At 37.8% G+C, this 15,540-nt stretch overlaps 1 protein-coding gene across 1 annotated transcript in view; it reads left to right on the forward strand.

Moving 5' to 3' along the window:
* The window catches only part of CNTN6 (contactin 6), a 223,333-nt gene that overhangs the window by 47,023 nt on the left and 160,770 nt on the right, over nt 1–15,540 (forward strand). Inside the window, exon 3 of the mRNA XM_063292836.1 lies at nt 5,635–5,810. Within this exon, the coding sequence (XP_063148906.1) occupies nt 5,635–5,810 (176 nt within the window). The remainder of the gene's footprint in view (nt 1–5,634; nt 5,811–15,540) is intronic.

Here is a 15,540-nt window from a genome sequence, read left to right on the forward strand (position 1 = left end):
GCTCTGGTTTATTGCAGGGCAGGTACAGCGTTGGTAGAAAAAAGCTGAGAGTGACAGGAGCGCGCCGGTGCGGGGTTTAAATACCCCGCGCCGGTCAGCGCCCCCTCGCTCACGGTCACGTCACCCCCCTTTGTCCCATGCGTTGCCCTGCCGGTGGGTGAGGGTTTCCGGGATCGCCCATCATCAGGTTTCCATTCTTCTGCTGATTGCTTTCAGCTGGGCGATCCCCGTTGTATTGCCGCTGATGGTTTGGGTGGCTCCGTGATTCATTTGGCTATTGTTTGTTGGCCGTTAGTCGTTGTAGGTTGATGGCTACTTAACTTGTACCCCTTCACCTATTTCCTTGTCATTGTCATGTGTGCCATTGCGCTGATGACTTTAGCTCAACGGCACTCATGACACATACATACATAGTAAAAATGTAAATTGCTATTGCTCCATTGTTTATATAGCACACAGAACACTTAAGACAATAGAAAATCACACCCTTATGCAGATTTCCAAACACACATCCAAATCCTTAACATTGTATAGAAATAATCGGATTTAGCTAGGTACAACTCTATAAAAATAATGAAAATTTATGTTATTTGGAATACTATCATTAAGATAAGACTGTTGATTGCAGTAGTGTATATAAATTTACTTTTTTAACAACTACCCCATGGAAATGAAGAAACATTAAGCCTTGATTTAAAATAGAAACATAAAATATTGTATATCATTGATTAAACAAGCTTAGAAAAAATTTTCCCAATATTATCTGGGCCTTCACTGAACTTTAATTAAAGATACTGTTTCACTGTGCACCACTACTTTTCTATATTGTTTTAGCTGGTTTACTATTATGTAAAAAAGGTCTTCTGTGCAAAAGCAATTTTTTAAGAAAGGAAAATGTTGGCTTGACCTATCCCCAAGAGGTCGAGGCCAAGAGGACCTATCCCCACCTACAATTTAAGGTAAGCCCAAGTATAGGCTTAAATACAAGGACATACATATTGCTGTACGCACTCACCAAGAAAAAATGCCCCCTGTTTTATTAATTGGGTACACATTTTCTAAGATACTGTAATTAAGCTTAATTTATCCTGGTTCAAAAACAAAAAAGTCAGATTCAGGTTAAATCTGGGGGCAAGCTCATGCTGGATTTCAATCCCTCCTCCAACTCAAGTCAGTTTTCACTCCTCATCTTTCTCTTCCCACAAAATAATCTATTGTAATGGTGAAATAATATGGCAATAGCTGAGGTGCTTGGATCTCTTCTTGTTCCTGATGAACGTGACAGAGTTTCTATATTTGGAAAGTACTGGTCAAATTATTTTATGACTTTAAAGAACTTGCCTTGCTCTGCCAAGACAAAGTCTGCATTTTGTTGAGGGAAATTCATCCATCACTAGGAAGGACAAAGTTTTCTTAGTACACCTATGACTGATTGATTGACTGATTCATACTACCAACCAGCTGTTTAGTTCAAGAAGCTATGCACCTCTGATCAGAGTGATTTAAAATATTTCAGCTGAAATAGGTGTTAAGAGCTTAGGAACCTAATGCTGCTACAAGGGAATCAACTTCTCTTGCCCATACTAGTTCTAGAACATGATCCTAATTAGCCACAAAATATGACTACTGAATTCATGCTCACAAGACTGGTGTCACACTTGTGATTTGCACAACTGAAATAACTTTAATTAAAATTACATTTAATTAAAATTATCTGTTCTAATTCAAAATTAGCCAAAATTTTGGCAACTCCACCTATCCCTCAACATTATTTTCCCCATATCAAATTTTATAATAAAAGTTCCTTGGGTCTGAAGTCTATTTTCTCTTGTTCCTTGAGGAAGGAAGGAAGGAAGGAAGGAAGGAAGGAAGGAAGGAAGGAAGGAAGGAAGGAAGGAAGGAAGGAAGGAAGGAAGGAAGGTCTTGAACCTGAACGTTTTGGTAGAACTTTTTATCCTTGAAAAGAAGGATACAGGATTGCTAAAATGAAAAATATAGAATGTAGCCAAGCCAGTATTAATTTTAAATATTCTGTTCTCATAGCAGTGTTTGCACTGGGTTTTCTTCAGTTGCATCCAACTGCTCAAGAACAGATCTTCCAGAACAGATTCCCTCTTCCTGCTCTGCATAATTTCTGATTTTTGTCCTTACTGTAGCCACATTCTTTATTTGGAATTGCAGTCAAAACACACAGAGCAGCAGTGGGGAACCTCTGGTCTGCAGGTTTAATCTGGCCTGTGAGACAGCATATCTAATCTGAATAAAAACAATCCAAGCTACTCTTCCACCCTCTGAAATCATCTTCCTAGGGGAAAACCAGCCCACATGAGAAATGGGGCAAGAATATTCCTAGTAGAGTGGAAAAGGGTCATACCAATGTACCAATGCTCACCCTTTCAGTTCTTGATCACCCGGCACTACCTTAGAGCCACCATGTTCACTTTAGCTGAAACACAGCTGGAACTCTCTATGTGTATGGGGCCTTGTTTATTATGGAAGATTTATGAAGTAGAGTCAATATAAATGGCTTTCTCCATGACACACATTGAACTTTCACACATTCTTGTATGTTTTGTATATTTTGCACAAATACAAGAAGGTTTTTATACTTGCCTTTTAAAGCCTGTCTGAAATAATTAATCTGTACTGAATTTACATTATTTAAAATCATTTCCAAGTTTTTGTTCCTTGCTGAATTTTAAGTAATTCATCAGGGTATGCATGATCTGATTAAAGACTTACCTGGCAATCATATGCATCCATTAATAGCTTTCCTTCATTGATTTAAACATATTAATTAAGAGAAGACCATAACCAGGAGCTGAGTTCCTTATCTATATGCACAGTTTATTAATAATAATACTGTGTGATTAGAATTATTATAGAGACACTGTGAAAAATTCATCTTCTGCAAGTAAGCCAACAACTTTGCATCTGTGTTGAGAAACAATTATAGGGCTTAATTGGGATCCATGTAATGATGACAGCAGTTATTTCAGTGATTGATTCTGAAATTAAAGTGAGCTGGCAAATTAACCACTAGTGTTTCCAGCATTATAAAATTTTGGATCCAGAGGACATACGTTTTATATAGATTTAAATGGATGGTGAGGAGAAAATAAAATGAAATCCAGAGGATTGAGTTATGAAATGCTGCAGAATGCCCAACAGGTCCATTAGACCTGATAAAATGTGAAATTAGATAAAGAACATAAGAATCAAAGAGTTAAAATGAGCAGCAACATCCAGCTAGCAAGACCTTGATACCTTATGACTGCATAAAGGCAAACTTTTGAAGGACTGATCCAAGAAATGATTCTGAGCTACAGGCAATTGTTTATAGAATTCAATTGATGTAATATCAATTCAGTTTCACTCATCCTGAAAAATATGTATTTATTTAAAAGCTATTTTTCCACTATATCTTTCTGGAATTCCCCCTCAGCCTTTGACATGAATGACTTTTCCATGCATAGATATATCTACAGACACTTCCATTTTAAAAATAAGCCCTTCAGATTAAGCATTATTTATTATTTAATTATTTATTTTGCAGTAGAGTCAGGTCAGTTATCTTATGCCTGTTAAACATCAAGTTAGGAGGTATCTTCCCATTGTGAAGTCTGCACACACTAATTATGCAGTCTAACAAATTGGCAAGGTAATTTAATTTAATTTAAATTTAAATTGGCTTGGATTCCATTGGAATAGATCTTGACTGAATACAAGTCAGGTTCCAAATAGTGTATATTAAGGTGTTTCACATTCCCAGGGAGAGAATGGAAGGCCCTCTCAGTGAGGTCTCCTCTTCATCTGCCACTCACAAAAGTAGCTGCACCAAATGTCTCTCTATTACAACTCCTTCTAAAACCACTTTACTACTGTAGTAAACTTGAGATACAAGGAGACAAAAAGGTGGTTATCTTACCTTATGGCAATGGCAGGCAAATATTTGGACTGTTGGCACATTGCCTTTTGAGTGGAATACCAGGTTGAAAAGGAACAGGAAGAAGGTGAAAAATTCCCCAAATCCTGCCCCAACACTAAAAAAAAATAAATCTAAAATACCTTGTGGAATTAGATTTAAATATAACATTTTCCAAGTGTTAAGCTTTGTCAAACAATATTTTGATGGCAATCACAAAGCAGGTTTTGCACATTAGACCACATATACCATGTCGGTAGCAGGTTGCCTACTTTAAACATAAGTTGCTTTCACTAATGTTACCTTGGATGTAGGAAACTTGGGTAAAATAAGGGCACTCCAAGAGAACAAGGAGAATTTGGAGCAAAGGCACCATCTCTTCTGCTTAGGCTATACTGCCATTTTGCAGATTTAGGCAAACAAAATTCTTCTTGCAGCAACTGAAATATCCAAAGTCTTAATGGGCAATAAACTGATCTAAAGAGCCCCAACTGCCAATGAATTTCCCTACTCCCCAAAAGTTTGCCTGCTGTTTTCAAAATGAAATTATTCCAAAGTGTAAGCTTTACACTTAACGTCAACATCTTTAAACTGGGCTTTAGATTAGATGGATTTTTCTAGTAATTGAGATTGTTTGTTGTCATTGCCATATCTTTCATACAGTGGGCTATTTCTGACAACTTTCTATGACTACTGCAAATGCTACTGTTCGTTGTCTACCTCCTCCTCCCCACAAGAAAACATTGGTCTATCCAAAAAGTTTGGATTGCCATTCTGTCAAAAGAATTCAACCAGAAGGCAAAAGGCGAATCTAATGTTGAGCTTGGGACCAGAGTCTTCAGTTCTATAGCTACAGAGTTTTTAAGAAATGCTACCATGTTTGGACTGTAAAAACATCTGGGTGACCACTAGATGAGAGCAGAAGATACAGACAATTTTAATCCTTTATTTCTAGTTGTTGTGCGGAATGTTGCTGCCCAGACACAGTAGACTTGTTTTTAGGTAACATATTTTTTCACGACAGCAAATGGCTAATCTGCCTGAAGTTTTATTATTATTCCTGTGGAAAATATGATTATCTATGAAACAGAAGTTATTCTGACATTTGTAAATAGCTGTGATATGTTGCAGACACGATTCATTTTCTCTCTAACAGGCTAAGAGAGACAGATCATGTTTTAAAATAACAGTGTGATCATTATCACATTATCAATCTCAAACTAGTGGTATAAACGTTCCTTTCCTGCTTTCTTCTTGCCTTCTGAAGTATAATTTGTTCTGATTTATATCTCTGAAATCTTTACTATAAGCAAATTTATTGCATTAGTAGCATGGGCTGTAAAATATAGAGTATTTCCAGGTACCCTTTATAGCATATAAGAAATGAATGTATCTGTGGCAATGTCATTCTCTGTACTGCTATTTAAATGTATAGCTTGGATGAAAGGAATAAGTTGTAATTATTTTTGTAGAGATTTGGCTGTTTGTATAGAATGCACCATTAAAAAGAGGGTTTGTCGGACTGTAAAATTTACAGTGGAATTTACAAGACAGATATAAAAATTGGTCTGCTGTAAAACATGAGACAATATTCTAATATTTTAACTGTGCTTTTCATTGTTGCAGGTATGTTACAGCAACTACATAAAAATGAAACTTGAATAGCCTCTGTAAATTATAAGTATAATTTGATTTTTCCCCCCTCAAAGGTGGAAGCAAAATGGCACAGATATTGATCTTAACGTGAGTTATCACTACAGGCTGGTTGGAGGCAGCTTGGCAATCAATAATCCACGTAAGAAACAGGATATTGGAACATACCAATGTTTGGTCACAAATTCATTTGGAACGATTCTGAGCAGAAAAGCAAAGCTCCAGTTTGCATGTAAGTTTGGAAAAAGCACATTTGATGTCCACATCACTTTTATGCAATTATTTTGTGTACTGAAAACAATTTATTAGGCAATTAAAATAGCAATAAGATTTGCTACAAATTGGATGAACTTGCTCATTTTATCTTTCTCATGCTCAGTTCCAAGATCTTTTCATCTAGTAAATAGCATTAGTAAAACAGATATTCAGGGCTTTGAAATAATTATCCACAGATGACTGAAAGGTCAAGAAAGATGAACACAAATTACTTTTTGGTTTAATAGAGTTGTTGTGACAGCCCCCCTTTTTTGGGGAAAGAGTTTTTTCCATGTCCAGACTGCTGTTTGTAAAATATCCATTCCATGCTAAGCTACAGGTTGGAAAAGTAATCACAAGAATAATGATGTCCAGCATAGTCCCATAAATGTCACCTGCTGTAATCACCTTCCTGACATTTAGCCACATTAACAGGCATATACACCTCTTCACCTCTGCTTTGTAATTGGCACAGCATTGTGGTTTGCAGCTAAAATATGCGGTTGTCCTTTAACCATAGATATCGCAATGCATGTGAGTGTGTGTGCACATGTATGAGCCATTGTGTACTGAAATTGGCAATGAGATCAATTGTTTTTATGTTCTTTTCCATTGTATTGCCACATATCACTAATTACATATTCAAATGATGAACATATCATGATAAACAGAAAGTGAATATATTTTTACCAGAGATTGTGGCATATGAAAGCTAGGTTACATCCCATACTTTAATGGAGTTGGGAAAAATCTACTTCAGATTGGTGAATATTTGCTCAGAACACCTGCCAATATTGCATACCTTACTTTAGCACAAATATCTTTAAAAAGGTAAAATTGCTCAGGCACACAGCCCTGTATACTAATTCCAACAGTACTAACAGAGATAAGGAAGGTCACAAGAAGGCATATTAAAATTAGCACATTCTAGCTCAATTGCTTCAGAAGTAAATTGGTCTTTGTAATTTCTTTTCTCAAGGAGAGTGACCTTGAGGTTAGAGACAGAGTGTTCAGGGGAACTGATTTGCTCTCCCCCACTGATTTCTGGAAATTGCCTTTTGGTATTTCATACTTATGATACAGTCCGTGAACTGAGGTGGCAGTTAGAGGGAAAAGGAGATGTGGAGTCTGATATTAGCTAGTTACGATTCATTAGAAGATTTAACACCATTTTTCATGGATTAAACAAAGACCAGGGTTCCTAATTATGCAACATATGTTAACCAGGTCATCAAAACAAGAATGTCTGAGTCATACCTAACTACTCCTTTGTTTCTCACTGGCTTTCTCAACTTCTGTAACTCTTTCCTCCCTGCCCCCAGCTTCCCTCCCACCAAACATTAGCTATCTATATAAAATGTTTATTTTTCGGGATTATAACCTATGTGTCTGACGAAGTGGACTAATATCCACAGAAACATATGCAATAGTATCTTGATTAGCCTTTAAAGTGTGATGGGGCTGTTTGTTGTTCTTGCTGGAAAAGTCTAAAGCAGCTAGTTTTCTGAAAACTGTAACACAGAAATTGCTAAGGGAGCTAGGGAAAGCTAAATAAATAATGTGTTTCTTTAGATGATTGACTTGACCAAAGATCTTCCAACAACCTCAAGCCAAACCCACATAAGTTGCTTATCTACCATATCAATAGACTCAGAACAAGCAGGCCATATGAGGAGTGAATCCATCCTACTTGTAAAGTGAGCATCTATAGGACAGTGAAATGATGGAAACTTCTCATTTAGAATGTTGAGAGCACATTATGAGCACTGTTATAAAAGGACCACCATGATGAGTATGGCCATTCACAAAATGGTCACTTACCCAAAGGCAACAGCTTAGGATGCTCCTTGCTACTTTCTCAGCCTAACAGAACATCCCAGGATGCTCCCTACCACAAAACAGGCTGAACCCTCCTTTCCATCCTGGACAGATAGGCAGACTACCAAAAGCACTAGGTTTCAAGCATTACCCATTTTTATTTTCTAAAATATAATGCAGCCATTCTGAGAGGAGAGGGAGGAAAAACCTAGATCACATAGGATCAACCCCAGACCACATCTCCTTATACTTTTCACAGATACCTAAACACAGTCATATTCAAAAGCAACTTGAGCTAAGTCATTCTGTTTTTCCTCTTTCCTCTTTTTCTATTTCCATTCCTATGTGTGCCACCTGCTACACTAAGACAGAAATGGTTTTAATTCTCATTAATAAAACATACTTCTCAAATCAGTCTTATGTTGCTATCTCTGTCATCAGTAAGATATTAATTATTAATCATTTTCTGTTTCTATTATACATTTTCCTGTCCCGCAAAGGTCAGACAAAAGAAAGCATGTAGAGGATGAGATGATTCTTAGATTTTTTGGGTCTGTGTAAAGGCAATCCCTTCTGCCTGTTTCTGCTGTATTTTTGAGCATTTTAATTGGACTCCCCCAAATAAGAGTATGCTGACTAGGGTAGAATAAGGAATATCCTAGAACAATCAGACTGGAGGGACCTTTATAGGTCAGACAGCCCAGCCCTTGTCTGATACATCACTGTCTACTCCTCCGAAAGTACTGCTTAAATTTGAAAACATATTTAAAAAAAAAAATTATTGCAGGCCATCACAATCTCCCACTGCACAGTGGCCCTGATTCTGTACCCTCCCACATTTCTGTTCCAGGAAAATGATTGCCAGTTGCTTTTCTTCCTGTGAGTGTTTTCCTGGATGTGTGTGTATAAAGTTAAAGCATCAAAATGCACTTATATGCAAGCAGAACAAGCAGTTTAAAAAAATCCCTTCTTTGTGTCCTGTTTTACTCTATTTATTTATTACTGAATTTATAAGGCTGCCCAACTCAACAATGTGGCTTTGGGTGGCATACAACATAAACCAACCCCACCCCACCCCCACACACATAAAGTTAAAACAAATACAAAATATAAATATGGTTTTTGTTTTTTAATCCGTTCAATCATATCTGATTCTTGGAGACTGCCTGGATGAGTCCCTACAGTTTTATTGGTAAGGTTTTTCAGAAGTGGTTTGCCATTGCCTTCTTCCTAGGGCTAAGAAGGAGTGACTGGCCCAAGGTCACCCAGCTTGGTTTGTCCCTAAGACCAGACTAGAACTCATGGTCTCCCAGTTTTTAGCCAATGTCTTAACCACCACCACACCAAAGTGGCTCTCTTAAATATGAAATCCAGAGTATACAATAGCGACCCAGCACCATGATAAAAACAACCAAATGGGGACTCAATTCAACTGGCTTTGTTGACTTTCTTCACCTCCTTTGTCTGATGTTTGAGACGGAGTGCATCAATAAACTGAAGAATTTTATGCATCCAGCCTTCCAGGCCATCTTGTTTGAGCATTCCTGCAAGGAGCAATCCAGTCCTTATTTTTCTGATCTTAATTCTTACTAGAAAAACCCAGAGATGGGGAAATGAGCTTTAACATCTGAATCAAGACAGCTGTTCATGTTCTAATTCAGTGTCTGGTTACAGAGATGGAATGGATGGGGGCAAATAAATTGAGGTTCACCATGACAGGAAGATTTTGTGGGTGGGTATTTCCTACATATGAGAATTTAGGAGCTTGTCTATTCTAAATGGAGTTTCACTCCATTTATAGTTTGGAGGGGTTCTTAGGGTCACCTTTGCTATTGGAGGTCCAGCTTTGTCATTACAGTTTGGATCATTAAACTCATCAAGAAAGGTCCTGTTGCATGGGTCATGGCTGACAAATATAATATTGTAGTTACTTGTGGACAGGATTTCTCAGTGGTGGCACCTGATCTCTGGAATGTTTTCCCTGTTGAAATCCCTGGGATGCTTACTATTACGTCAGAGTTCCCTTTATGAAGGGTTTTATTTCATTTTCATTTCCCCCTACCCACATTTTAAATACATATTTTATATAATTTAAATGTATCTTCCTTTATATTTAATTTTGTTTCTTCAAAAGGGACTGTATGGAAAGCAGTGTAGAAAACCATCATCATCATCATCATCATCATCATCATCATCATCATCACCATCTCTCCATCTTTCCATCTTTGCTACTCCTACCTGAATGTAACAGAGATTGAACATAGGACCATTTGTATACTAAGCATGATATCTATATCTGATTATAGTCTACTAAGGCAAAAGCCTCCTAACTTACGTTTTATTCTAATTTTCTGTAAGTTTTAATGTTTAAGATAGTCACAGAACTATCACCTTTTTGGGGGGTGGTAGTGGTCTTTTTTGCTACTCTTACTGCTATTCTTTCTGGTTGCATCATTTTTTTTTTCTTTGTAGGAATTTCAAATAATTCATCTGAAAAGGTTGCCTTAGATAAAATGTCCAAGTACTCTAACTGTATTCTCACTTGGCACTATGTATTGGAGATGATAGCTCTTAAAAAGTGCCAGATACAGTCCTGGGCATCTGCAGTTCAAGGCTTCAGGCAGCAGGTAATGGAAAACATCTTTCCCAGAATCATGTTATGTTCAGTTCTGTTTTCTTCATGAAAAGTTTCTCCTAAACAGGAATAGAGCTTAACTAACAATCTGCATTAATGTTTTATACTTGGCCATCACAAATTTAATTTCTCCACTGCCACTCCACATTATTGCTTGCAGGGAAGCTCACTGCCATAATTCACATTGCTCAATAGCTTGGCTTGGTTATAGAAAACTAGTTGCAGGAATGTTAATTTCTGTGGTGGCTGTAATGTGTTGTTCTCCAAGTTGCCAAGTGGTGATAAATCTGTATTCAAGAGTGCATTCAGGGTGAGTGTATCTAATCAATAAATGTGGTTGTTTGTTTTCTCTCCCAATTAACTAGGTTAGGAATAGATTTCTTTTTCAAAAACAGACCCGGAGAAAAAGGCAGCTTTCAAGCTGGCATTAAATGAAAATGTTTGATACTGTACGAGATACATAGAAAGTCAACTGCATGTTGATAAATCCTTGGACTTGTTCTGCCATTCAGTGTCAGATGGCACTGCAGTGGTGCTCAGATACTGCTGTAAAACGTCCTTTCCACACTATTTCAATAACATTGAGAGCCAGTTAATTTGGGAAGAGACTAATGTTTAGTTCTGGCATATATGAGCAAGGCAGAATAATGCTGTACAGCAGAGCAAATATTAGCATAGAAAAGAATCACATCTAGAGTACTTCCATATATCAATTTGCCACTGGTGGAAGAAGGAGTCATATTACAGCATCTCTTATGCAGTTACAATAACATCAGAATATAGTAGCACTCTTTCTTTGAACTCAGATACTGGGATCTGAATTCTCTTCTTCACTTTTTTTTATCTTTTGATATCGTCTCCTGTTTCAGTGATATTTTTTCTTTCTCTTCTATACTGTCTTTGGACTTCCTATATGATATGTTTTCTCATATTATTTTTGTAAGAAAAAAAAAAACTGGCTAAGGATTTTTGAATCAGATTATTGTTATTTCATTATAGATTTAATATTGAATAATAATGTTATGGAGTTAGTATTTGTCCTTGTGACTGGTGTTCAGCCAAAGCTGACTGTCCTGTTTTTAAGCTAAACATTCACTTTATATTCTTTAATTCTGCATTGTATGGAATATCATGTTTGCCCACTGTAATGTCCACTTCCCATAGAATACAGAATTAAGAAACATGAATGGAACATTAAGCTGAATAGCCAGTGCTGGCTAAACACTAATCACAAAAAAAGATCTACAAAATGTCAACATCCTGGCACAATGCAGCAGATTTTTTCCCCCAAAAATTCTTACAGAGGCAATAGAAATTAATAAGCTTCCTAATAATCTAAATGAGGAGGAAGGTTATCCACTGTCACCTGCTTGGTGATTAGCAACTAGTTGTGGTCATTCCAGTCCACTGAACACAGGTAGGACTAGGCTTCTTTTGCTGCATTCAGTTCAAATCTGCTCTGAAGAAGCTAGTAGCACAGCTACTGAAACATCAGCACTTATTCATTGCCTTTCATACCACTACCCAGATGTCATTTCACAAATAAATAGCAGCTGTGAAAACTTACACTCTATATTTAGAAGCTAATTTCAACTACATGTTTTTGAATTACTAGGTAACACAAGCCAGTATCACAATAATGGTCCTCTGCGGTGCAATAATGTTCAACGGCTCCATAAATGTATAGATGCATTGATTCCATGCTCAGGATTAAATGTTATCATCTGTGACAGAGTTTAAGCTTCCTTAATAAGTGTATGGTCACAAGATAAACAGAACTGATAAACGACAACTATAAGCATTCTACAACCAAGTGTGAACAGTAATAAGCAAAGGGAAATCATCCTATTTGGATTTCTAATTTAGATCTTTGAAGGTAGTAGAAAAACTTTTCTGATTTTACATGTGCAGAACTGTGACTTTCAATAGGGTACTTAAAAATAAATATTTGTCTTTGAACTTCTTTATGCATCAGCCTGTTAGAAAAGCTTAGTTATTTAATAATTTTAAATGTCCCTATATTACATTATTACATTTATAAAACAGGAGGAAGTAAGGGAGTGTATGTTTGGGTGGGTGGCTGTGTATGTACTGTATATACATATTGTAGTTTTAATCACAATTATGCTATATGTAGTAATTCCCTAATCCGAGTAGATTCATTTGGACATGAAGAAAATTAAGACAATACTCAGCTTAATGTATGCATATGTGTGAGGGGGTGGGGGAAGGATCAAAAAATAGCATTTCAAAAACAACCTTGGCCATGATTATTCAAATATATATGACTACCCATCTATCCAGTGAAACTCTGGGCGGCAAACAAAATACAGGTAGTCCTTGTTTAGTGACCGCAATTGGGAGCAGCAACTCAGTTGTTAAGCAAAGCAGTCACTAAGTGAAACCACAACTGTGCTTATGATCTTACTTCAGCTTTCCTTTGTGTTTCAGGTTTGTGAAGGTCATAAATGTGAGGACTGGTTGTAACATTACTTTGTCATCACTGTTGTAACTTTGAACAGTCACTAAATGAAGCAGTCACTAAACAAGAACTACCTATAAAACCAAATACATTAAAACCAAGAAAGAGATCAAGTTGAAGCACTATAGAAATCTTGATTTTTAATGTATTTTTATCACACACACCCACACCAGTGCTCCAGTAACTTAAACATCCTGACCTCTATGGCTGGGGGACAGCCATGTTTTCATGGCCTTCTAAATGACAAGTTGAGGCCATCTGTGTCTCTGCGCAGGAGACTGTTCCATAGGGCATATGCCATGATAAAAAAGTCATACTTCCTATGACCCACTGGACGACACTGCCTCACTGAAGGGATCCAGAGTACCAGAGACAGGCAGAAACCACTGGGGATAGGCAGACCCATGAGTAACCTGGTCCCATGCCATGTAGGGCTTTAAAAGGTGACAATTAGAATGTGGATTTGCACTGAAAACCCACTCTGAGCCAGTGCAGCTCACATAGCTATGTGTTATATGGTGCGCCCAATACTACATGTGCCACTATATTCTGGACAAGGTGAAGCTTCTGAATGCTCTTCTAGGACAGGCCCATGTAGAGTTCATTGCAATAGTCCAATTGGGAAGCGACTAAGGCATGAGTGATAATGAGCAGTGCCTCCTGATCTAGGAAAAGGCACAACTGGCACATTAAATGTATTTGTGTGAAGGCTCCCCTGGCCACAGCTGCTACCTGCTCCTTGGGCAGGAGCTACAAATCCATGAGTATTCTCAGATTATGCACCAGCTCGGCTTGGGGGAATGTAATCCCATTCAGAATTATGATGGAAAATCACTAGTTCAGGAGCCCTTACTTGGATATGTAAGGTTGAACCAAAGACAGTTTTTCCACATCCAGACCCATAATGCCTCCAGGCACTGGAAAAGCATTTCAGCAGCATAGGATGGCTCAGGGCAGAGATGTATCACAGTGCCAATAGATGACCTCACCAGTAGTTTCATAAAGATGTTAAACAGGAGTGGGGAGACAACTGAGTCCTGCAGCACTCCACAAAGCAAGGCCCAGGGCTGGAAGTTCTCTGCCCCCACCCCCCTAAAAAAAACTCTGACTGGAACAGGCTTGGAAGAAGAAGAACCACTGCAGAATCCTCACTCCCAACCCCCTCAGCTAGCCCAGAATTATCAATGGTAACAAAAGTTGCTGAGAGATAAAGGAGAACTACAATGGACACACTATTCTCATCCCAGGTTTACCAGAGGTTATCTACAAGCACAACTAGTGTCATCTTGATGTTATAATCTGGCCTGAATCCTGACTACAATGGGTTATGGTTGGATAACCAGATAACCAGAACCCTTTGAAGGGAAGGTTAGAGACTGGATGAAAACTTCCCAGTACAGTCAGGTCCAGCAATGACCTCTTGAGGAGGGAACAAACCACTGGTTCCTTTTATGGACATGGAACATCTCTTCCCACAAAGAGGCATTTACTACCCCTTGAACTCAGCTAGATTTCACCTCCTATGAGGCCATACTCAACTAACTAACATACAGGTGGCAATTAATTAATAATAATAATGACAATTAATGATGTACAATCAAGCTGGTGTCAACTCTCAGTTTTCTCCTGGATGATCTGTCTCCATCCTGGTCCTTCAGGTCTTCTAATGGTTCCCCCATTGCTGCTGTAATTGAGTCTTATTCCCCTTGCTGCTGGTCATCCTCTTTCTGAATTTCTTTCCAACTTTCCCAGCATTACAGTCTTCTCCACAAATCTGTTCACTGCCTGAGAATACTGGGAGCTGAAGCCTACTGTAATACATCCAAAGGGAAGATTTCTCAAAATGTGGCCATACTTGGCTGATTCATTTAAGAAGCTAAGTTGGAATAGAGCTGGTTAGTACTTAGATGGGTCACTATCAGGGAATACTAGAGTTGCAGGTTAGAACTAGAAACTCCCGAAAAACACACTAAAAGAAGGCATGGGCAAATGACTTTCATATTGTTGCAAAATAATGTCCACAGAGTGACCAAAAGTCAAGCTCAACTCAAAGGAAATGTAACCTTTTACTAGTTGGAGAAGGCTGTGGTTGTAGCTAGCCCCCAGTAGTGCACTGTTTTATCTAATATGAAAACAAAAGTTTTAATTTTAATAGCCCTTGGAGTGCTTTTTAAACGCTTGTTACAAATTATTCTTACAAACTGTTTTAAATATTTGCTGACTTGGTCTGTTTAACATCTTATGAGGGAAAAAGGTAGGGTATAAGGAGAGAGAGAAAGAGAGAGAAAGAGAAAGAGAATAAGGTTAGAAGATAGATATGATGATGATGATGATGAGGAAGAGGAGGAGGAGGAGGATGATAGGTAAGACATCTTTGTCAGAATTATTCTCAGAGCCAAAGTAGACATTCCCTAAATAAACGTCTTGAAGCTAAGACAAAGATGTCTTATCTATATCTATCTACTCTATCTATCTATCTATCTGTCTATCTATCTATCTATCTATCTATCCATCCCATTTACCTTGTACAACTAGAATCTGAGATTGTTGTGGTCATTGTGCTAAGAAGCAAGAAATGAGGCACCCGTTCCCATGGCCAATGTTACTGTAAAGGTTTCCACACAGGCATAAGCACAAATTAGGAAAAAGGCACATCTTTATTTGCTAACTATCATATCACCACTCACAGCTGCTCACCACTGACTAAGAACCACTCTCTATCTGCTCCTAAATCAGATCCTAATTAAATCAGACAATGATAAGGTTGGAAAC

This window comes from Candoia aspera, chromosome 2, assembly GCF_035149785.1.
Source record: "Candoia aspera isolate rCanAsp1 chromosome 2, rCanAsp1.hap2, whole genome shotgun sequence".
In the NCBI taxonomy this organism is placed as follows: Eukaryota; Metazoa; Chordata; class Lepidosauria; order Squamata; family Boidae; genus Candoia; species Candoia aspera.